The sequence below is a fragment of the Podarcis raffonei genome, chromosome 9 (assembly GCF_027172205.1).
Source record: "Podarcis raffonei isolate rPodRaf1 chromosome 9, rPodRaf1.pri, whole genome shotgun sequence".
NCBI classification, from domain to species: Eukaryota; Metazoa; Chordata; class Lepidosauria; order Squamata; family Lacertidae; genus Podarcis; species Podarcis raffonei.
The window spans coordinates 75,576,380-75,601,674 of NC_070610.1; the positions used below are offsets into that span (position 1 = coordinate 75,576,380).

At 47.2% G+C, this 25,295-nt stretch overlaps 1 protein-coding gene across 3 annotated transcripts in view; it reads right to left on the bottom strand.

Annotated features, from left to right (window-relative positions):
* Positions 1 to 25,295, bottom strand: part of SLC4A11 (solute carrier family 4 member 11) — a 241,052-nt gene that overhangs the window by 188,772 nt on the left and 26,985 nt on the right. Inside the window, exon 1 of one of the 3 annotated variants that reach the window (XM_053402102.1) lies at positions 7,425 to 7,764. The exons of 1 other annotated variant lie outside the window; for it this stretch is intronic. In XM_053402102.1, coding sequence (XP_053258077.1) covers positions 7,425 to 7,626 — 202 coding nt within the window. In that variant the 5' untranslated portion in view covers positions 7,627 to 7,764. Of the gene's footprint in view, positions 1 to 7,424; positions 7,765 to 25,295 lie in introns of those variants that run through there. One more of the 3 variants, XM_053402101.1, reaches the window with a different exon arrangement.

Consider the following 25,295-nt stretch of genomic DNA (forward strand, 5'->3'; position numbering starts at 1 on the left):
AAGTGTTGGTGCTGACCTTCAAAGCTCTCAATGGCCTCGGCCCAGTATACCCCCATTGTTCTGCCCAGACACTGAGGTCCAGCTCCAAGGGCCCTCCCTGCAAGATGTGAGATAACAGGGAACCAGACAGAGGGCCTTCTCGGTAGCGGCACCCTGTGGAAAGCCCTCCCACCAGATGTCAAGGAAACAAACAACTATCTGACTTTTGGAAGACATCTGAAGGCAGCCCTGTTTAGGGAAGTTTTTAATGTTTGATGATTTATTGTATTTTTAATAGTTTGTTGGAAGCCGCTCAAAGTGGCTGGGGATATAAAAAATTATTATTATTATTGTTATTGTTATTATTATTATTATATAAGAGAGGAGAGATAGCACAAAATCTTCCTCTGGGGGCATCTCCGTGACCCAACGTCACCCAGCAGCTGCATGTGGAGAAGCGGGGAAGCGAACCCGGTTCCCCAGATTACGAGACTACAGCTCTTAACCACTACACTACAACACACTGGCTCTGGGTTTGCAAATGCAAGATCTTCTGTTGGTGAGGGAGACCTGAAGATGCACATAGCTAGCTGAAGGTGCTTTTCCTGTCCTGAGAAGCTGGGTGCATGAAAAATGCAGAAGACGACATTCACATTCGGATTCCAGATGCTGTATCTGCCACACCTGTGTTCCACTTGGTTTACAGGGCAAGGTTTGGAGGAGGTTCATTATATTATTTAAGGAAGTGAACTCGACATGAATGCACCATTAGAAAACAGCTGTCACAGAGAGCTGTCACACTTAGCAGTTACGGGGAACATCTACCGTGCCTTGTCACATGGTGCTGGGTGCATGTACCATGACCGCCTTGTGGCATGCTCTCTGCGCTTTGCACAATGCAAATGCATGGCAATTTGTGGCGTCGAAAACCGGTTCTCAGCTAGGGATATGCAAAACCCCTTGAGACATTTTGAGGGTGTTTCAGCTTCCCTTCGTATGCTTTGCTAAAGAAGACACACCAAAAAACAAGACTTAGAATTTTGCAGCAAGTGGATTTGCTGTGTCAGCTCCGCTGTCTACCAAACAGCCCTTAAGTTCCTAACGCAACCAGGACCTGGTGTGCAAGGAGGCAGCAGTTTCTGCCCTGTCCTTTTTAATTTGCAATCAGCGCTCTTTTCATCATGCTTCTGCAAAAGGCTTCTGCAAAAATGTACATTATTCGTCTTGCTATCTTGCTATTGAAAAAGATTTCAATACAGTCATACCTTGGGTTACAGATGCTTCAGGTCACGTTTTTTCAGGTTACTGACCACCAGAAGTACCAGAACAGGTTATTTCCAGGTTTTGGTTGTTGTGCATGTGCAGAAGCGCTAAATCGCACTTTGCGCATATGCAGGTGCCAAATCGCAAACCGTGTGTGCGCAGACGCGGTGCTGCTGGTTGCGAACGTGCATCCCGCACAGATCACATTCGCGTCCACTGTAATTGCAATTGATGTCAATGCATTTCAGCGGAATGGAAATGTCAGAAACAATGCGCAACACAACGTAATTATTGATGGAGTAATCGTGGACTAAAAAAAACCAGTGACCATATCTGCTTGCGTGATTTCCATTCTTGACCTCAAGACAAACGTAAAAACCCTGGCAACGTCCACTCCCATTTCAGTTTCCAACAGAATTCTCCAACATTCAAATACGCTTTGCAGGAGAACGCATTACAATTCAGAGCAGCCCCCCGACTCCACAGACAAGAAATCCCAGGGCGTTTCAACTGCTTGAGTCACTCGCAGAGCACTGTGTTTCTGCGTGGAACTGCAAATGACGAGATCGCTTGTGCCAGGAGGACAAAGAGGTGATACATGAGCCCATGAGCTTGGCAGGCATTTCTGAGTCTTCCAGCTCACCCCGGCCTGTGACTCACCCTGCGCACATGTAGGCTTCATATACGCCGAGCATTTAAAGTATGCGACTTCACCCAAAGAAACCTGGGAGCTGGCGTCTGTGAAGGAATTGTAGCTCTGCAAGTGGCAAGCTACACTTCCCCAAATTCTAGGGGGTGGGTGCTTTAAATGCACGGCGGGCACGCGGAGCTTTAGTCAGTACCAGGAAGGAAGAGTCTGTCAGAAAATGGCCCCAAGGATTCTGGGAACCGTAGTTTGTTCAGGGTGCTGGGAATTGTAGCTTTATGAAGCATGAAGTACAGCTCCCAGGATTCTTTGGGGGAATTTATGTTATTAAAATGTGCATTAAAGGCATGGTTTGTACACCGCTGACGTGGGTGGCGCTGTGGGTTAAACCACAGAGCCTAGTACTTGCCGATCAGAAGGTCGGCGGTTCAAATCCCCGTGACGGGGTGAGCTCCCGTTGCTCGGTCCCTGCTCCTGCCAGCCTAGCAGTTCGAAAGCATGTCAAAGGGCAAGTAGATAAATAGGTACCGCTCCGGCAGGAAGGTAAACGGCGTTTCCGTGCGCTGCTCTGGTTCGCCAGAAGCGGCTTAGTCATGCTGGCCACATGACCCAGAAGCTGTACGCCGGCTCCCTCGGCCAATAAAGCGAGACGAGCGCCGCAACCCCAGAGTTGTCCGTGACTGGACCTAATGGTCAGGGGTCCCTTTACCTTTACCTTTGTACGCCGCCAGTAAAGTAACAAAAGGCTGAAGCGAATTCAAGAGTTGGCAAGCTAGGATTAATGGGTGGGCTGGTAGACAATTGACCCCCTGTTTCTTAATGACAGGCTGTGGTCAATCTGTGCGGAGGGAGAAGGCACTCTGCCCATGCTTTAAGGCACTCTCTTCCTGTATCGATTATTCTATTATCGGGTACCATGGAAAGAAAGGCTTTCCACAGCTAGAGGACTGTCTTCACAAAGAAGCTCCCTCGCTTCCCATTTTGGAGGAGATGCAAAACTTTCTTTTCATAAGGTGCTTTTTTAACAAACAGACTTCTTCTGCTGCAATGGTCTCGTTCTGCCAATATCTTCTTAATGATTGGAGAAAATACCAAGGGTTAAGAGTTAAATGTCGCCTGTGTTCTATATGTGTGTGTTGTCTTTCTGTCTGCCCTGTTATATTCTGAGTAACTCCAATAAGTTCAAAAGGCAGTAAAATCCAAACCTCACGGGTTGCCTGAAGAATTGGGATATGGGATTTTGTGTTTAGCTAGGAATAGACTGGATTTTCACCTTGTCTTAGAAAAATTGATGTTCCCCCCAATTTTATTTTGGCTTTAAAGGTAAGTGTTTATTTGATTTAAAAGTATTTCTGGATTGCTTAATATTCTTGTAATTTCTAAGTGGTGCACAAACCCATAATTTTTAAAAAGCAAAACAGGAATAAATACAGAAATCCAGCCAAGACGTCTAGTTTCTCCACATCACACACCTCTATCATAAACCTGCTTACTTGCCTTCTCTCTAAATTAAAAAAAAGCCCCAAACTTTGCTACCTGTCCATGCAGGGAAGCCCCTTCGATAGTTTTGTTTGCCTTTTCCTGCTGCCTCCAGTCCCCTTGGAAAGACTCAAGGCCTGAACAAGCTGTTCTTGGAACAACTCAGAGCAGACCCTCTATGTCGGAGCCCCCACAGCTATTTTTCCACCGTCACACGGCAGAATTGTGGACTCGGCTCCGAAGCCGAAGGCCCCGGTTTATCAGGAAGCCCTTTCCACATGCCCTGAGCCCACGGCACATCCCCAGGGCTGGAGCCACCTCCCAGGTGCTGGAACCGCAGGGGACAGGTCCCATTCAACTGTCGAGGGAATGCTGCAGAACGGGATCTGCGGAGTCAATCAGCAAAAGCAAGAATCTCTTGGCTCCAGCCTTGCCTTCCATAGCCATCCTTGGTTTCCTTCTCCGTTGCAGCACTTAACAACCACCAGACCCCTCTTCCATACTTTCACAGGTCATTAGCCTAGCAGAACATCACGTCTCTGGCCAAATTTTATTACGCTTGTGCCCCAGCAGACACTACCATCTGTTAGTACACAGAGCTTTTTGGCATAGCAGGCAGGCAAAGAGGCTTCCAGTTCCATCGCAACTATTCCGCATGTGTGTTTGTATTGGAGAGCTTTGACCGCAAGAGGGTTTCAGATACCATGTGGGGTTCAATGTTCTTGCACATGCTGTCTGCATTTATTCTTCTTTGGCGATCACTCATAGCTGAGTAAGATTGTCTTCCATGAACACGGTCTTAATTGTGAGTCCATAAGTGACTGTGGAGGCCAATTCTGGATCCACACGTCCTTCCACAGTGGGGACATAGGTTTCTGGGCAGGAGCTGATCACAGTGTGGATTTGCCAGGTGTGCCTCTTAGCACGTTTCTCCCTTTCATCCTGAGTTCGAGTGTCTTCAAAGCCCATGACACCTTTGGTAAAGGCTGCTCTCCAAATGGAGCGCTCGCAGGCCAGTGCTTCCCAGTTGTCCGTGTTTATACTACAGTGGTACCTCGGGTTAAGAACTTAATTCATTCTGGAGGTCCGTTCTTAACCTGAAACTGTTCTTAACCTGAGGTACCACTTTAGCTAATGGAGCCTCCCGCTGCCGCCACACGATTTCTGTTCTCACCCTGAAGCAAAGTTCTTAACCTGAGGTACTATTTCTGGGTTAGCGGAATCTGTAACCTGAAGCATCTGTAACCCAAGATACCACTACATTTTTCTTAGATTAGCCTTGAGACAGTCTTTAAAGCTCTTTTGCTGACCACCAGCATTACGCTTTCCATTTTTAAGTTCGGAATAGAGTAGTTGCTTTGGAAGATGATAATCAGGCATCCGTACAACATGATTACCAGCGTCAAAGCTGTCTGTATATTCCTTATCTAGCAGCGCAACTGCATCTCTCCCCCAATTTCCAGAAAGGTAGCTCTGCTGGTCTACAGCTGCCAAACCAGTCAAGAGTCTTGAGGCATCTTAAAAGGCACAAGAAATTTATTATGGCAAACGTTTCTGCTGACCAGAGTCCACTTTCTCAGAAGCGCAACCTCGTTCACAAATGTTTATAGTGTGGATCTGTCCTTTTTCGTTTCTCATTTTTCAAACATAGGTTCCATTTGCCTCATTTCCACATCGCTTTCTAGATGTTTTATTTAAAATCCTCCCAGAGATTCCTCAGTGCTTTAGCATCCATTAATCCTAACAGACATATTTTTCTTTGCAATTTTGCACAACGTGCAGATTTTGCAAGTGATTTCCCCTAATACAGTGCATCTTCCTATGTTTTTCTCACTAATATATGCATTCTTAAGCACACATTCCCATAATATGCACATTTTTTATGGTTACAGAAGTGCAGATTTTGAAGAAGAGTTGCATTTTGGTTCACATACCGCTTCAGGACACATGGATTAATTAGATTTGCATCCAAATGCAAACAAGGCCCAATTCCTTTTTCTATCCTAGTCATAATACCATTCGTTCCTCTTTAGAAGTGACAAAATACCTTTCTGCTTTCGGTATTATGAACCAAACTAACAAAATCAAAAGGCCCTTATATTTCAGATGTAAAATGAAAATAAATTGCTTACATAGCTCACTGAAAGCTTTGCAAGCTTGAACTATGTGTTCCTCAGGCAGCAGAGTTCAGACCAAAGAAGAAAACAGAAGTAGAGACTGATGTGCGTGCATCTGCATCCATCCAGATTCTGCATTCTTCTATTTGTAAAAGATAAACCAAGTCTTTGTAGAGCATTAGAAATAGGAACTGGTCCAAATATGTGTTATCTGTCAGGATCTGATCCACAAAACAGGGCCAAAATAATTACTAATGTAATTATTCTTTTTGTACAATCCCCAGTGCGTCACAGGGACACGGGTGACGCTGTGCGTTAAACCACAGAGCCTAGGGCTTGCCGATCAGAAGTTCGGCGGTTCGAATCCCCACAACGAGGTGAGTTCCCGTTGCTCGGTCTCTGCTCCTGCCAACCTAGCAGTTCGAAAGCACGTCAAAGTACAAGTAGATAATTAGGCACTGCTCCGGCGGGAAGGTAAACGGTGTTTCCGTGCGCTGCTCTGGTTCGTCAGAAGCAGCTTAGTCATGCTGGCCACATGACCCGGAAGGTGTACACTGGCTCCCTCGGCCAGTAAAGCGAGATGAGCGCCACAACCCCAGAGTCGGCCACGACTGGACCTAGCGGTCAGGGGTCCCTTTACCTTTACCAGTGCGTCACAGTGGTTAGAGTATAAGACTAAGACCCGGGAGACTGTACGCTGGCTCCCTCGGCCAATAAAGCGAGATGAGCACCGCAACCCCAGAGTCGGCCACAACTGGACCAAATGGTCAGGGGTACCTTTACCTTTACCTTTAATGTTCAGTTGGGAAATGGTGGGCTTAAGCTTTTGGTAGGAACAGGTGAAGCATCTGATTGAAAAGCGAGTTCCTCCTTGGACCAGATGCTCTCAAGGAAATGTAACGTAAAGGTAAAGGGACCCCTGACCATTAGGTCCAGTCGTGGCCGACTCTGGGGTTGCAGCGCTCATCTCGCTTTACTGGCCCCGCTGGAGCGCTACCTATTTATCTACTTGCACTCTGACATGCTTTTGAACTGCTAGGTTGGCAGGAGCTGGGACCGAGCAACGGGAACTCACCCCGTCACGGGGATTCGAACCACCGACCTTCTGATCGGCAAGCCCTAGGCTCTGTGGTTTAACCCACAGCGCCACCCACGTCCCCAAGGAAATGTACACACCTGTAATAAGCCAGGCTTCTAGGTTTGCCAAATGATTTGGGGAAACAGCAGCAGGAGGGTCGCCAAAATGTGCTTCTGCAGCACAGAACTTCTGCTTTCCGGGGTGCAAAGAATAAAAGGAGCAACGAAAGTGCCCCAGCTCAAGTGGGTTATATAAAGCATCCTTCGTTCAAGGCAGAATATGTCAACAGATGCTCGGAAAGCGGCTCTCACTAAGAGAAAAACGTAAATCTCATCCAAAGCCATATTGCCTATTCTCCCATGCAAGAGCTGAATTTAAAGCTTCGCCATCCAGGGTCTCCTTGTCAACATCTCCTTTCTCTTTCCCTCCGTGCTATTTCGCTATGACTCAAACCGAGGAAATGCATGCCTGCTATTGCCGGAGACATCCTTCGCTAGATAAGGAGGGTAGTTATTTTTAAACGCTCAAATGTACAGATGGACAATAAGAGGCTCCGAGTCCAAGATTTCCTGCTCTTAAACATAAAGTGCAGAGGCACTGCGCATACTGAGCAGAAGCAAAAAGGATGCTTGAAAATAGCCTTAATTGCACCTGGAAGCCACAACACAAGAGCACTCTCCTGCTGAGCACCACAACCAGAGGGGCAAAACAGAGTCATGCCCCAGTTACTGAAACACACACAAACATTGGTTTTGTTTTTTCAGAAAGAAAAGCATGTCACTATTTTTTTCGTTCAAATTACTTCTCTCTCTCTCACACACTCACACACAAATATTGAAAAATGGGAGGGATTTCACTTTACCCGATATTGTCACGAACATCGTGTCAGGGAGCGCTAGGACCCACGGCGCATGACGGTTGCAACTGGCGACCAGAGCGTGTGCCCCAAACAGCGAGAGGCAGCCTAACTTGCAAAGCCATCTTCTGTGCCGAAAGATGGACCCAAGAACGTGAGAACTGTCCTCATCCTCAGCCGATGCCCACAAAGCAGATCTGCCAGTCATGTGCAACTCAGAGCTGTGTGCGAGCTCTGCTCAATTCTACTTCCGAACATTGCAAACAAGAATTGTCAGAGCCTGGGATGTGGTTTCGAGAAACCTTCAGACTTCAGAACGTCGCCTTTTATCTCGCTGTCACAGCCTTAACAGCTGCTGACAGGTCGGAAACAACATGCAGAACGCAGCGAACACTTGGTACATGCCAGCCTCAAACGACACTGAATCAAGAAGGGGGGGGGGGTATCGGAAAGCATTTTTTGTAAAGGGGGGTGGAGGATCGGAAGGTTTTGCTTCCCCAACTCAAGTTGAAAGAACAGCACTGTAGGTTCTTGATTCCTCTCATTCCACACGACATATTTCATGTTAAGAAAGTGCATCAGAACTGCGCATGCATTGCTGAAAATAATTTAGGTCTGGAGGACACGATGGTTGCCTTCACAAACGACGACGTTGAAGTCCTGCTCTGCTGCTGCACACCGGTGACATTTATGACTCAAGATCTGGTACCAATTGTTTTTAAATGAAATAAGCCTTTGTAACGTAATTGTTAGGGATGCGGGTAGCACTGTGGGTTAAACCACAGAGCCTAGGACTTGCCAATCAGAAGGTCGGCAGTTCGAATCCCCGCAACAGGGTGAGCTCCCGTTGCTAGGTCCTTGCTCCTGACAACCTAGCAGTTCAAAAGCACATCAAAGTGCAAGTAGATAAATAGGTACCGCTCAAGCGGGAAGGTAAACGGCGTTTCCGTGCGCTGCTATGGTTCGCCAGAAGCGGCTTAGTCATGCTGCCCACATGACCGGAAGCTGTACGCCGGCTCCCTCGGCCAATAAAGCGAGATGAGCGCCGCAACCCCAGAGTAGGCCACAACTGGACCTAATGGTCAGGGGTCCCTTTACCTTTACCTTTAACGTAACTGTTGCCAGCCAACCCAAATGGGAACGAATATTGTGCCGTTTCTATGCTTTGCTCACACTCGGCACCCAATATTGGAGGGCACAATGCGAAAGAAGCAGGTCTGGCCTGATCCAGGAGACTTGGATTGAGACCCCGATTTCGCCTACTTCGTCCTTTATTGCAGGGGTGGCTCACCTCCGAGCCTCCTCACGTGGCTGGACTACAACTCCCATCATCCTTAGCTACTAGCCCATGCAAGTTGGGGGTGATAGGAGTTGGAGTCCAGCAACATCTAGAAAGCCACGTTAGTCACACACACACACTCTCACACAGTACGAGCTTCAGCACTGTCCTACACCACTTTGTCAGCTTCTACCATGGCTTCTACTATGAACAGGGCTGGCCTACAACTTCTTTAAAGAGCTGGGCCTTTTCTGTGGTGGCCCCCCAGTTGTGGAATGCTCCTCCCAGAGAGGCTCGCCTGGCACTACCATTGCACGTCCTTAGGTTCCAGGCAAAAACATTCCTTTTCCCCCAGGAATATTAAATAATCTATAGCCTGTGAAAGTGTGCATGACTATTTTATCATTATTATGCTTTCTCTCAGTATGCCTTTTATTATGTTTTTATCACTGAAGTTCTGCAATGTGATTTTAATGTTGTACACCACCCTGGGATCTTTTGAAAAAGGGCAATATATAAACTGAATAAATGTAAATGAACAACAGCACAAGACTGCCAGCAAATCACACGGATCCTTGGACTACATAATACATTCAGATCGTGTTCTGCTAGAGGCAAGAGCGCAGAGAGCTTGTGGTTCCGGGGAGTGAATAATGGCAGCGATCGCTTGAGCATCATCAACTGTTTTAAGTGAGGAACTATTTAAATGCACTCCAAACTGCTTGACACTCCGGAATCAAAAGCTCCCATGAATGCAGAACAATCCCACTTCTGTGCAAGTTCACCCTAAAGCTGAAACTTCCAGAAATAAAAAATTTAAACCCTGTGGTTTCGTTTAAGTCTCACCACGACAAAACTGGTCTACACAGGATTTTGCCATCAAAGCTCTTATGGGCCAGACATGTTTTTCCCCTATAGAAGATGAATGCCAGCTATTGAGCGCTGAACTGATTTCATGCTAATTCAGAAATGGGAAGAGCGGCACGACATGGGCAGCAGAAGACTCTTTGGGACTGGGGGGTATTGGTTGTTCTCGTTGATGTTGTGCCATGCATTTTTGTGGTTTTACACTGTAAACCGCCCTGTGATCTTCTGGTGAAGGGTGGAATACAGATATTATCTTAACAAAAAGAAGTGCCGGAACTCGCCATGAACACCTCTCCTGTTCTCTTAGAATAGCAATGGCACCCACCTAAGAGGTGCTGGAACTAAGGGGCTTCCCCGATCAAAACCAAGGCTTGGGATTGTTGAGAGAAGGCAACAGAAATCAGTGACTGCAGCTAGCATGAAACCAGTGTGCTGTGTCTGCCCTGTCGAGGCTCACGAAATGCATTCCTGGTAAACAGACACATTTTGTAGAATATTAGAATCATCGTCTCGTAGAGCTGGAAAGGACTCCAACCTGACCTAAATTTGTATTATGACTCAGTCTGCTTAGATTGGTTGAAAGAGTGGATAACATTACAAGATGGAGACCTATTGGATTTGGAAGGGTTTAACAACCGTTATGGGTGGCATGCTTATTTAGGATATGAAAAGGTGAAAGTCCACAGGGGATTTCTTAATCACATCATAAGGAAACCAATATATAGAGTATGGGTAAAGTACAAGGAATTACTGGAACCTAAGACACCCTGGTGAATTTCACCTTTAGACGTGATAATGGTAAAAAAGAAAAACATGGAACAAAATTGGGCTACATATAAGGATTTTCTAAAGGAAAAGGGACTCCAAGCATCATCTAGTCCAACCCCTTGCAATGCAGGAATCTCAGTTAAAGCATCCATGAGAGATGGCCATCCAATCTCTGCTTAGAAACCTCCAACGAAGGAGAGTCCACCATTTCCCAAGGGAGTCTGTTCCATTGTCCAACAGCTCCTACTGTCAGAAAGTTCTTCCTGACGTTTATTATTATTATTTATTGAGTTTATATACTGGCCTATACCCTGAGGTCCCAGGGCAGTTCACAGAAAAGATGACAACATATATAATCAGAATAAAAACATCAACCCAATAACACACACAGCCCAGAAAAGAGCCACGTTTTAAAAGGGCATGAGATGTCAAACAGATCAACCAAAGGCCTGGTTAAAAAGGAACGTTTTTGCCTGGTGCCTAAAGGTGTATAATGAAGGCGCCAGGCAAACTTCCCTGGGGAGAGCATTTCACAGATGGGGAGCCACTGCAGAGAAGGCCCTGTTCTCGTGTTGCCACCCTCCTGACCTCTTGAGGAGGAGGCACACAAAGAAGGGCCTCAGAAGATGATCTCAGGATCTGGGTAGGTTCATATGGAAAGAGGTAGTCCTTGAGGTATTGTGGTCCTGAGCTGTTTAGTCCTTCCTTGTAAGGTAAAGGTAAAGGGACCCCGGACCATTAAGTCCAGTCGTGACTGACTCTGGGGTTGCAGCGCTCATCTCGCTTTATTGGCCGAGGGAGCCGGTGTACAGCTTCCGGGTCATGTGGCCAGCATGACTAAGCCACTTCTGGCGAACCAGAGCAGCGCACGGAAATGCAGTTTACCTTCCCGCTGGAGCGGTACCTATTTATCTACTTCCACTTTGACGTGCTTTCGAACTGCAATGTTGGCAGGAGCAGGGACTGAGCAACGGGAGCTCACCCCGTCGCAGGGATTTGAACCTCTGACCTTCTGATTGGCAAGTCCTAGGCTCCGTGGTTTAACCCACAGCGCCACCCACAGCGCCAACCGCATCCCTTCCTTGTACCTTGAAGCTATTGGTTTGAGTCCTACCCCCCAGAGCAGGAGTAAAAAAAAAAGCTTGTTCCCTCTTCCATGTGACAGCCCCTGAGATAATTGAACATGGCTCTCAGTCTCCTCTTTTTCAGGCTAAACAAACTCAGCTCCTTCAACCATTCCTCATCAGGCTTGGTTCCCAGACCCTTAATCATCTTGGTTGCCCTCCTCTGCACACCTTCCAGCTTGTCAGCATCCTTTCACAGCTGCAGCTCTTGCAGCGGGTCCTCAAAGACACCCAGCGCATCACGATAACCATCAAATGCACATGCACTAGAACACACTTCGAAACACGATACCTGAAGGCAGCTGTGCAAGACCTTGGCACGACTGTGCTCAGTGATCATCGAAACAAGGTGTGGCTGACTTGCAGCAGAAGAGAACGCCCTGGACTGCAATGACAAACTCGCTGCCCCCATTTATTAAAATGGGCGTCTTTTGAATAGTATCGCCAGGTGCTTATGGGACGAGTTCTTGCAACAGTCATTAGCAAACCTGAAAGTTGTTACTACGCGCCGACGCTATTTAGTCCTCCTTGTGCCTCGCCCCATCCTGAAGACTTGGGCAAGGAAGCTAATGCCCTACTGATGTCTGGGGAGCAGTGGGAGGAAATAACCCCATATGTTTAGGGGTCAAAGTAGATTTGAGGCTAGTTGCTCGAATGGAATTAATACACACATTCCTAATTTAATGTAACTGGTACCCAAGAGCCCTGAACAATCTTGGCACCACAACAGGCAGCGAGTATTTAAAGTGAAATTTAAAAAATCTCTCCCTCCTTGCCATGATCCCAACAAAAATAGCCTAAAGGAAGACGCCATTTTTCATTGCATATTTTTAGGCGCCAGGCAAAAGCATTTCTCTTCAAACAGCCATTCGGTGTCTATGGCCTTTTTAATGTGTCGGGGTGTTTGTGTGATTGGTTTGTTTTGCTTTCATTTCATTCTGTATTTTTGTGTTTTCGTTTTGCACTTTTTATCTGATCTTCAGATGAAGCGTGGTATACAACTCCGGCAAATAAGTAAATAAAACGTTTGCATTTCAAGGTAGAGAATGAAACTTCTTCATCTCAGGATTGTGGGTTCGAATCCCATGTGGGGCAGAAGATTCCTGCGTTACAGAGGTGAAATCAATTTAACGTCTGAAGTTTAAACGGCGCCAAGCTATTTCGGCAGCAGGAGGGGGGGCAGAAATCACTGACCTGCCTTAACACGAAACTAATTGATGCGAATTACAATTAAAATAAAGAGTCCTTCGCTGAATGGGGCAGTAGCTGGAGGGTGGGATTGAAGTTGCTAGGCGATAACAATTATACACTTCAACACTGCTCACAAAATCCAGCACACAAGGACAACGAAGTGAATAGTGATTTATTAAGTGGAAGCGCGAGACAGTGTGCATTTATTGAGGAAATCATCTCTTCCCTTTCTTCTGTCTCTCCAAAGCAGATCATGAATTCCTGGGATTTCAATTTTTTTTCCTCCTAAGCCTGCTGTATTTGTTGTCAAGATGTTGACAAGAACATTTTTAAAACTCCCAAGGCTGTAGAACCTTAGATGACTCTGAAAGATATCCAAGCCTAGAACGTACTTGGTCCTCCGGCCTGGAGGGCAAATGTGGACCCCCAAACCTGTCTCTCTCTCTTTCTCTCTGGCCCTGGGACCACCCCCAGGCGCTGCCCCCCCTTCCCAGACACACCCTTCGCTGGCTTTTTTCTTTTTTTTTACACTCCCCTTGAATGTTGTTGTGTCAAACTGATAATGTCTCTTGCTGGCCTGGGCATAGGATGGAGAGGGGTGTGTTAGTCAAAACCAACCTCCTCTTGTACAAAGGTAAGCATTGCATTCCTTGGTCCACCCCCTTTTGTCTCTGACCTCACCCACCCCTGGCAAAGCATCACAGAACTGGAAGGGACCCCGAGGGTCATCCAATCCAACCCCCAGCCATGCAGGAATCTCAACGCGTGGTCCCCCATCCAATTTGAAACCGGACCGGACTGTCACGGTCCGGTCTATGGGCAATCGAAGTCCCGGCTGAGGATGTCGGGACCGGGAGCAAGATGGCAGGGTGGGAGCAGGAATGAGAGTCTAGAAGTCAAGGGTCCGAGGGTCGAGACGCAAGGAGTCACAGAGTCAAGGGTCCGAGGGTCGAGAAACAAGAAGCCAAACGCAGCAAGGCAGGAAACATGTTGCTGTGATAAAGAGCCGAAGGAAATGCTGAGCTTATATATCCCTTCCCGGCTCTTGCCACCAGGTGCAGCGAGTTACTAATCGGCTTCACCTGTGCGGCCACACCTTGCCTCTCCAGAACAAACTTAGGAAGGCCCCTGTCCTGCAAAGCCCTACTGGTCACAGGGCCTGGCTCCTGCACACACTCCTGATACGGACCCTGCTTAGCTTTGAAAATGTGCCTGCAGTTTTAATGCTGCACCACTAGGAAGGTGGCTTCTTCAAAAGCTTGCCCGCCATTTTGTGATTCATTTATTTGCCCTAGTATGCCGAAATATCCACAAGTATTAATTTTGTTAGGCCTGTAATGATCCAAGCTATGTACCAATAAAGCCCATTCGCGCGCCCCCCCGCCTACAAAAGAAGTCCTTAATGAGGTATTTCTCTTTTCCCAGAGGTGTTTATCACTAGCTATACTGCTCATTAATGTCTACATTCTCCTTCTCTGTAGTCGCGCAAATAACAGCCGCAGTCTCTCATCCTTTAGTTAACAGCCAGAAAAGTAGGAGACGCAAATCCATCAAAGCTCTGTTCTCTTCCTACTTGTCATCTTTATGAACTCCAAGGGAATGATGTGTAGATTTAATGAGATCTTGTTATTTTAAGCAGAGGTTGGATGCTTTTGCTGATATTCTTGCATTGCAAGGGGGTGGACTAGGTGACTCTCGGGGTCCCTTCCAACTCTACAATTCTATGAAATATGGGCAAAGGTGTGTTTTTTTAGTTTTTATTTACACTTTCCAAATTTATACCTATCATTAATTTCACAATCATTTTAACGTTTCAAAGTTTGACTTCCTTCCCCCTTTTTCTGCGGTTCCTTATTTTTTAAAATCTTCTGCATATCCAAATTCATTTAATTCACTCATTTAATTACCTAAATATAAACTCTTATGAAACTGCGGGTTATTACGATAATCCTGCCAACGTTTTTACCTGTTTGCAATTTATCTGTAAATATTCAAAAAACCATTTCCATTCCGTTTTTTTTAAAGAAGTTTGTTATCTTGCTTTCTTATTCTTCCGGTGAGTTTTGCCATTTCTGTATATCCCGTAAGTTTTTGCATCCATTCTTCCTTTGCTGCGACTTCTGCTTCTTTCCATTTTGGGGTGAGCAGCATTCTTGGCCAAATGTAATCCAAGGATACTCTGATCATGCCATCCATCGGTCAGATCTAGATTTTCCCCCCAAGATTTCCTGGTGTCTGCCCTGTGCATGCAGGGAGGCTATGGAACGAAGGAGGAGTTTTCAGTTCAGAGACTAGACCCTTTCAGATTCTAAAGCTCTCTACAAGGAGTTGCAGCCTGGAAGAGACGGTCTCGGGAGCGTTTAGCCTCTGTCTCAGTCAACTCCCAACTTTTATCAGAGCTCCTTGCTCATTCGGAGCTGTCCGTGGTCCAGAAACATTTGTCCAGTCTTGCCTGCTTCCTGCATTTCCCTGCGTCCGTGGAAAATGACGGAGATCAGAATCACAGAGTTGGAAGGGACCCAAAGGATCATATAGTCCAAGAATATTTTTGCCCAATGTGGGTGTGATGGCCTGGGACTCGGGCTCAGAACTAGAGGAGTCTCAGTCTGCACCGGATCCTTTGCTTCAGGCATCATCTGAACCAAGTCCAGGGCCTGACCCTGAAGAGCCCCAGTCTGCACAGGTGCCCCTGCAACAAGCCCCAGCTGGGCCGAGTCAGGGGCCTGAGCCTGCCCTGGCTCCAGATGCAGGGATTACCTTGTTGCCTCCAGCTGGGCCATCACTTACAGCTGCTCCACTACTGGTTGGGTCAGGGGAGGCTGAGGCGGCCCCTGGGTCTAGTAACCCACCGATGTCTCCCAAGCTGCAGAGACTGAGGTCTGAGAGAAGACGAGACCTAAGTACACACAGGAGGAGTGCTCGCCGTTGGGCAAAACAGGGAGGTAAGTCGCTGGGGGATCAGGACTGGCCGCTACCCCAACAAAGATAAAAGGTGGTCGGACCCCGCCCCAGGTTGCGGGAGCAACATTGCTGTATGCCAGTTCCTGCCTGAGATCCTGTACCTGTCCTTGCCTGGTTTCCTGCCTTGGCCCCGTCGGACTGACTGACTCCCAGCGGAACCTTTGGATTCTGGACTGGTCCTGGACCGCGTTTCACGGGTTACCCCCATGCCCAGCACAGTGGGGCTCAAACCCGCAACCTGAGGACAAGTGTGTCCTGCACTACCAACAGAGCTATCCCAATTGTTGGGAAATGATGGCGATCTCTGCATTGCAGGAGGCTGGACACTGGGTCCCTCCCAACTATGATTCAACGAAAACCCAAAATTGCACCCAAACTCGGAGAGACAGGCAGAAAGAGAAAGTGATCTTCTTCTCTCTGCATGTTCTTTGCAGCAAGAACGAAAATGTGTCTGAAAGTGCAGTTTCCTCCTCAATCCCAGGCCCCAGCACGGAACACGGCTGCTCACAGGCAGAAGGGAGCCAGAACTTTCTAAAAATGCCCAGTTTTGGTTTGCATAAGCCAGGGGGTGCGGAGCCGAGGTCCAACTCGCATCAGCGTTAGCCAACTTCTGACAATTGTGGGATTAGAAGCAAGGCGGGGAGGAATTCAATTTCATATGCATTTAAAGGCAAACCTACCTAATCTACAGGGATGCGGGTGGCACTTTGGGTTAAACCACAGAGCCTGGGACTTGCCGATCAGAAGGTTGGTGGTTCGATTCCCCGTGACGGGGTGAGCTCCCGTTGCTCGGTCCCTGCTCCTGCCAACCTAGCAGTTCAAAAACATGTCAAAATGCAAGTAGATAAATAGGTACCGCTTCTGTGGGAAGGTAAATGGCGTTTCCGTGCGCTGCTCTGGTTCGCCAGAAGCAGCTTAGTCCTGCTAGCCGCATGACCCGGAAGCTGTACGCCGGCTCCCTCGGCCAATAAAGCGAGATGAGCGCCGCAACCCCAGAGTCGTCCGCGACTGGATCTAATGGTCAGGGGTCCCTTTACCTTTACCTTTTGCCTAATCTACACTTTCTGAAACACTGTGTGAAGCAAACACGAAGCCATCCGAAATTCACTGAATTTTGTAGTGATGCTCTCCGACCAAGAAAGACACAAAAGCCAAAGACATTTATTAAGGTAAAGTATGTACAGCAGAAGAATTGGTGCTTTTGAATTCTGGTGCTGGAAGAGACTCTTGAGAGTCCCATGGACTGCAAGAAGATCAAACCTCTCCGTTCTTAAGGAAATCAGCCCTGAGTGCTCACTGGAAGGACAGATCCTGAAGCTGAGGCTCCAATCCTTTGGCCCCCTCATGAGAAGAGAAGACTCCCTGGAAAAGACCCTGATGTTGGGAAAGACGGAGGGCACAAGGAGAAGGGGACGACGGAGGACGAGATGGTTGGACAGTGTTTTCGAAGTTACCAGCATGAGTTTGACCAAAGTGCGGGAGGCAGTGGAAGACAGGAGGGCCTGGCGTGCTCTGGTCCATGGGGTCACAAAGAGTCGGAGACAACTAAACGACTAAACAACAACAAAATGTACAGCAGTCCATGCCTTTGTGAAAGCAACATACTGAAATGCATAAATATTAGGGGAAATAAGCTTCGCAAAATTGTGCGTATTAGAATAAATTCACACCAATGAATTTTCATGAGAGCTACATGTTTTCATTCCAAACTGGTGAGGAAATGTGGAGAACTGAAATTAAGAAGAGAAAGGTGAGGAACTGAGACAAACCAGAAAGGATGTATTATTTGCCCAACCCTGACTACAACTCCCATCAGCACCAGCCAATCTGGCCAACGGTGAGGGATGATGGGTGTTGTGGTTCTGCAACATTTGGAGAGACATAGATTCCCTGCTCCTGCCATAGGCTAATTCAGTTTTAACTGTTTCCAAGTTGGAATTTTAAATTCGTGTAACCCACCCTGGGGCCTGCTGCTGAAGGGCTAGCAAATACCGTATGTTCTGGCGTATAAGACAACTTTTGAACCCTGGAAAATCTTCTCCAAAGTCGGGGGTCGTCTTATACGCCGAGTATGGTTGTGGCAGGTGGTGGCTGCGGGCTGGAGAGAGTTAACCTGCGCGGGAGGCAGCCAGGCAGCGGTTGCAGGCTCAAGAGAGGAGGCAGCTGGGGCAGAGCGCCCAAACTCGAAGGTATTTGCAAGCAGCAGCAGCGGAGAAGAGCAACTGGCAGAGACTCTTCCCATCCACCCCGTTCCAAGCCCTTGCCCTCTCGCAAACTCGCCTGCCCTGCCACCATGGGGACTGCCGGATAGCAGGCAGCACAGGGGCAAGGGCCAAGAGGGGGGCATCGCCTCACGCCTGGTTTGGAACGGCAACGGACAGAAGGATGGTAAGAGCCGCCCCGCTGTGCGCTTGCCTTGCCTCGGGCTGCTGCGACAGCAGAGCAGTGGAGGGGTGCACGCCCTGGTGGCGCTTGGTGGGTGGTGCTTGGTGGGCTTTAGGTTGGGGGGCTGCCTCTAGTTGTCTGCAGGCAGGGGTAGTCTGATACGGCGAGTATATCCCAAACTCTATATTTTAACAGGAAAAGTTGGGGGTTGCCTTATACGCCCAGTCATCTAATACGCCGGAAAATACGGCACATTGGATCCAGCCTTCTTTAAGGGCCAGTTTCATTTTGAATGAATGAATAGATGTAAGTAATCAGGAAAAAGGAAAACGAGCTTTTCAGTTGACCCAGACACATTTCCACCAAACACGGCTAAGATTTCCTATAACAAAATATGTGTGTGCATTTGTCTCTCTTACAGTTCTCAAGAACTAGTATGGCTTGATCTCTTGGCTGCCGTGGGTAGTTTCAGGCGAGGAACATCCTGCATGCCAGTGAAAACTGACTTGGCAACACTAAAACAAAACAAAAGGTGAAGCAGCCAGAAAAAGGAATGCATTCCTTACCCAGATTAAAATTCCAAGTAATTTCTGGGTTTCCTGGTTGGATTGGGCAAGGTGTGCCTACAGCCTCCTCCTGGAAACACCCAAAGCTCATAATGCTCTTTCCCAACAGAACTCTTCTTAGGAGGAAGAAAAAATAATATTTATTGGAAGCAGTCCAGCAAGTTAGAAAGTGGCTGCAGTTGTGGCATGTTGGGAGGCAGAGGACAGAAGTAAAGATTGCGTGGCATTATCATTTTGAGTTGAGGGAGAGGGCGCAGAGAATAGCTGTCAGATTTGTCCCATAGTTCTGGGAAGGTAATGAGAATTAATATGCATAAGAACATGAGAAAAGCCACTGGCCTGTGTAGTCCAATATCCTGTTGATTTCATATTTGCAAACTCCCATGAGCCATTTCTGCATGAAAGCAGTATATAACTTATATTATTAATTATAATAACGGAGAAGACCCAAACCCATAGACAAATAGTGAGTGGGACCATACCAAGGCTATGGGCACAGCGTCATTTGCAAAGTCAGACTGTGCATACGTAGCAGTGGAGAAATGACCGCTGGTATAAGACCCCTGGACAGTTAAGTGCAGTCAAAGGCGACTATAGGGTGCAGAGCTCATCTCGCTTTTCAGGCCCAGGGAGCCGGTGTTTGTCCGCAGACAGCTTTCCAGGTCATGTGGCCAGCATGACTAAACCACATCTGGTGCAACGGGACACTGTGATGGAAACCAGAGCGCACGGAAACACCATTTCCCTTCCTGCCGCAGCGGTACCTATTTATCTATTTGCACTGGTGTGCTTTCAAACTGCTAGGTTGGCAGGAGCTGGGACAGAGCAATGGGAGCTCACCTCGTCGTGGGGATTTGAACCACCGACCTTCCAGTCGACAAGCCCAAGAGGCTCAGCTCCTCTGCTGGGAGGAGCACAGAGAGAAGAAACACTGTGATGCATCTGCAGGAGCACAACTGGACGCCTTCCTCTGCCCCAGCTGCAACAAAACACGTCTCTTCCACATCAATCTCTGCAGCCACAGCAGGCGCTGCAAGTTCCAACAGTTTGACTTCCCCCTTAAAGGCGCACTCTTCGTTGTCTCCTGAGACAGACAGATGCCAACAAGAATGTCATCATCCCCTGTCACTGGGATAATGAAGCACTGCTATTTTAAGGGAATACGCCCCACATAGGAAAGTGAGGCCACTGGTCCATCTAACTCGCTAAATGGATTGGGAGCAGCTCTCCATTTCAAGTTTTGAACTCTCCCAGTCGTAACTGGAGATGCCAGGTTGGGATGGTTCAGTCAATAGAGCGCAAGACTCTTAATCTCAGGGTTGTGGGTTCGAACCCCACATTGGCCAAAAGATTCCTGCACTGCAGGGGGTTGGACTAGAGGACCCTCGTGGTCCCTTCCGACTTTACAATACTATGATTCTATACAATGGTACCTTGGTTCTCAAACGCCTTGGTACTCAGACAACTTGGAACCCAAGCACTGCAAACCCAGAAGTGTTCCAGTTTGTGAACTTTTTTCGTTTTGAGAGCCACACTTCCATTTTGAGTGTTACGCTGAGCTCTGTCTGTTTTTGCTATTTATTTTGCGTTTTTGCGGCTCTTTTCGTTTTGTTTTTGTGACTGTGTGGAAGAACCCAGTTCAGCTACTGATTGAGATTGTGTGACTGCAGTACATTGTTTATTGCTTTCATTTTATGGATCAGTGGTCTCGTTAGAGAGTAAAATTCATGTTCAATTGCTGTTTTAGGGGTTGTTTTTAGAAGTCTGGAACGGATTAATCCATTTTGCATGACTTTCTATAGGAAAACGCACCTCGGTTTTAGAATGCTTTGGTTTTGGAACGGACTTCCGGTACGGATTAAGTTTGAGAACCAAGGTACCGCTGTAATTCCTTCTCTTCAAATAATAGCGTCGTGATATTTTTATGAAAAGGGCCATCACCATTTTAAAAAGCAGGCCAATAATCCAGCAGCACTAGAGATTCTTTACTAGCTGTGCAGCGCTGTTGTCATTTACATGCCAAAATCACTCCCCCCCCCCCGAGACCGCTGTATATTAAAGCACACCAATTGTGCCCACTGCGAAGGCATCTTCGGCTATCGTTAAAGGAGGAAGCTTCCCTGCAAGGCATTGCATTTTCATCAAAACAAGAAAGGGCACCAACTCAGCGGCATTCATTTCCTTTCTGTGGTCAGAAATTATTCCCCCGCTCCTGCGAGAACAATGGAAGTGCAAAGAGCCAGCTGAGAACCCCGTACAGGGTGTCCTTCCTTATGATCAACATTACGAAACCTCCTTTGACAAGATTTATGTGCTGTACATCTTGGATTGGTGCAATTTAAGCGAAAAAGCAGTACAAAAGAACCCTCTCTTAAAAAAGAAAAACCAACCTCTTCCTCTATATAAGCAATTTTTAAAAAGCTGACATTTTGTGCACTATGCAGAATGAGCAGAGAAGGAACTATCAGTAGGGATGAATGGATCTGTCAGTCTCTGTTGCTGTTTTTCAGTTTAGTTCAGTTCTCTACATTTCTTCATCGGGTTTGCAACTTTCTCTTAACGTCCTCATAAAAATTCGCCAGTATTTTGGTGCAAATTTCTCCTCATATTTTTATTTTGGTATGCAATTGTACCTGACATGCATGCATATACTTGAGCAATATCCCCCCAATATAATGCATTTTGCATGTTGGTTTCTACAGCATATACATTTAAAAGCACACTTCCCCGTAATATATACAGTATTTGCTTGAAGAACTGTGCCACAAAATTTGGGGGAGTGCAAATTTCAGAGGGTGGCTCACATATTGTTTTGGAAGACGAGAAATATGTAAGTTGACGTTAAAGGCCTAACCAAATTTATTTCCTGTCCCTAATCAGAAGGTCGGTGGTTCGAATCCCTGTGATGGGGTGAGCTCCCGTTGCTCGGTCCCTGCTCCTGCCCACCTAGCAGTTCAAAAGCACGTCAAAGTGCAAGTAGATAAATAGGTACCGCTCCGGCGGGAAGGTAAACGGCATTTCCGTGCGCTGCTCTGGTTCACCAGATGCGGCTTAGTCATGCTGGCCACATGACCCGGACGCTGTACGCTGGCTCCCTCGACCAATAAAGCGAAATGAGCGCCACAACCCCAGAGTCAGCCATGACTGGACCCTAATGTTCAGGGGTCCATTTACCTTTTTAATGATCAAGCAGTGGTTGGTGGGAGCCTGATGAATGAGGCTAAATTATTCAGGAGCAACAACTGGTAGGTCTCTTATGCCAGATTTTAGGAGCATGTATGCAGGGCCATCGCCCAAAGGCTTATGCTGAACAGTGTTAGAAACTCAGATATATAAGCTAGGTGCCAAATGGCTCCTTAAACCAAGCTTGCAGTTGCCCAAACGGAATGTCCGGTTGCCATTTTGGGGCAAGATGGCTCTAATGTCTTATTTTTCAAATGATGGGCTATGATTGCTTCTCAGTTAAACACCTGCCTAGTTCTGATGGCAACTTTGAGCCGGGTTAAGAGCTTTGAGAGCTTAATGAAAAGTCCCTTGATCCAGGGACAGTCTACATATATATTGTCCAATTCCGACCTCTTTTTCCTAACGGTGACATGGACCATTCATAACGTCAGGCTGTTCCTCACAACTGTGAGCCCCTAGGGCATGAGAGGCAATTGTCATAGGCGAGCTACAACAACTAACTATACCATTGTTCACTGCTCCTGCTCAGGCTGCACAGAAAAAGCAATTTGGTTCCTGAAATTCATTCCGATTGTGCAGATAAAATATAACAGGTAGAATTCTACAGGATGTGGTATTAATGTGTGAAAACGCAGTCCCTATTTTCCAGGGACATTCCTGATTCATCCTGGTACCTCTGGATGCGAATGGCATCCGTTCCAGTGTTCCGTTCACATCCTGAAGCGAACGCAACCGGCGTCTGCGGTCGCGATTTGTCGCTTCCGTGCATGCGCGTGACATCATTTTGAGCATCTGCGCATGTGCAAGCAGCGAAACCCGGAAGTAACGTGCTCCATTACTTCTGGGTCGCCACGGAGCACAACCCGAAAATACTCATCCCGAAGCTACTTCAACCCCAGGTATGACTGTATAGTAGGCTGTCCCTGTTTTCGTTGGAGAAACGTTGGAAGGTATGGAGTTATCCAGCCCCCAAGCTGTCCGAAGACAATCCTGTTTAGCGAAGGTTTTTAAAAAAATGTTTAATGTTGTATTATGTTTTTCTATATGTTGGAAGCTGCCCAGAGTGGTTGGGGCAATCCAGCAAAATGGTCAGGGTATAAATAGTAAAATTAACATGATGCAATGGAGTGTCCCTATTTTCATCGGAGAAATGTTGGAGGCTATGAAAACAGTCCAGATCCAATGATCCCCAGATGATGGAGCCACCAGGAGCCATCCTGGCCCCCAAACATTTTCACTTGGTCGCAAGTGGGTGGTAAAGGTAAAGGTACCCCTGCCCGTACAGGCCAGTCGTGACCGACTCTGGGTTTGCGCGCCCATCTCGCTTAAGAGGCCAGGGGCCAGCGCTGTCCGAAGACACTTCCGGGTCACGTGGCCAGCATGACGAAGCTGCTCTGGCGAGCCAGCACCAGCGCAGCACACGGAAACGCCGTTTACCTTCCCGCTATAAAGCCGTACCTATTTATCTACTTGCACTTAGGGGTGCTTTCGAACTGCTTGGTGGGCAGGAGCTGGGACCGAACGATGGGAGCTCACCCCGCCGCAGGGATTCGAACTGCCGACCTTCTGATCGGCAAGTCCTAAGCGCTGAGGTTTTACCCACAGCGCCACCTGCGTCCCACAAGTGGGTGGTAGCCAGGTGCAAAATTCACCTGGTGGATTTTGAATACTAAACATGCCTTGGACCGATTAGTTGGTGGATAGGCTAAATCTGATACTGGGGTGGGGGGGTGGCAAGAAAGATGAAAACATTTGTCATGGACGGGGGAACTGTGGCCCTCCCAAAGGTGCTGGACTATCTGATCAATAAAACGAACGGGAACAAACTTCAGTTGCTTAAAAGGTGAAAACAAGGCAAACCTGAAAATATAGCCCCTTTGTTTGCAGGCAGATTAAGCAATGCTAATAGACGACACTATTGCTTTTAAAGAGCATTCTTGCAGGTGACCGCAGTGCCTGGAGACAAGCAGCCAAGTTGTGTATCCACAACAACGACCAAAGGAGGAATGACTGCTGCGAGGAGCGCAGAGACAATAAACACCCTGGTGCATCTGCAACAGCACAACCAGACGCCTTTATCTATGGATAAGAGTGAGGTCAAGCTGTTGGACGATTGCAGAGCCTGCTGTGACCATAGAGACCGATACGGGAGAGTCATGTTTTGTTGCAGCTGGGGCAGACGAAGGCGTCCAGTTGTGCTGCTGCGGCTGCACTAAGGTGTTTCTCAAATAGCAGTCAAAATAACACAGAAAAAAAACCATATTATATTGAGGGAAACTGCATGCAAAAGTGATTACATTTGGAGAAACGTACATTAACATGCACTAAAATGTCTGAATTTTTTTTAAAAAAAATCACAAGTGGATGAGAAAATGTGGAGAACTGGAACTAAGATTGGAAAAACGAGTTACCCAAGTTGACAAATGCATCCATCCCTCTCTACGCCCCTTCCCACTTTTGGGGGGGGGGTTTACAATCCCACCAGCACTGGCAAAACGTGCTTTTGCTAGATAGCCCCCCGACTTTCTCCATTGAAACTGCAGCATAGCCCCAAAGTTGTCCCTTTGCCATGAGGGCTGATTCTAGCGAGTGGCTGTTGTTGTTGTTTAGTCGTTTAGTCGTGTCCGGCTCTTCGTGACCCCCTGGACCAGAGCACGCCAGGCACTCCTGTCTTCCACTGCCTCCCGCAATTTGGTCAAACTCATGTTTGTAGCTTCAAGAACACTATCCAACCATCTTGTCCTCTGTCGTCCCCTTCTCCTTGTGCCCTCCATCTTTCCCAACATCAGGGTCTTCTCCAGGGAGTCTTCTCTTCTCATGAGGTGGCCAAAGTCTTGGAGCCTCAGCTTCACGATCTGTCCTTCCAGTGAGCAGCGAGTGGCTGTACATTTCACATAAACATTGCTTCCTTACGAGAGAGAGAAGGCAAGAGCTGAATAGAGCCATTGTTCAGGCAGGTTCACAATGTAGGCTATTATTTAACTACTCCAATACAAAAGCAATTTAAAAGGAAAACAATGTTTTCAGTAGAACAGGCTCAGCACTCTACCTGCCCGCTCTGCATATGTGTTTGAACACAGCACAACCGTAAACAGCAATTGTTGTGGTCACTATTAATCCTGTCCAACCCCGACAGACACACCCGGATTCCTTTTCCTGGATCTTGGATTAGCTGGCTTTGGGCCCGGGCCTGGGTCCAAGAGTTTGCTTTCGACCTCGGTCAACAGTCCGCATCTGGTGAAATCAACTCCTGTCCACGGAAGCCGATGCCATAATAAATTGCATCCAGTAAGTTGCATCCCATTTGGCATGGGTTCCACTCACAAAACAGGATTTCCCCAATTTCTCCCCGAAATCCCACACACGTGTGCCCCAAAGAACCTGCAGGTTTGATTTTTATTTTTTTCAATTTTTTAAATTAATTTTCCAAATTTATAACAGAAATTTATAACGCACAAAAGAAAACACATTACAATACTAAGGAGAAAAACAAAACAAAAAACAAATAAAAACACTTATTACTTCTAATATACTTTAACTTTCATTGTTA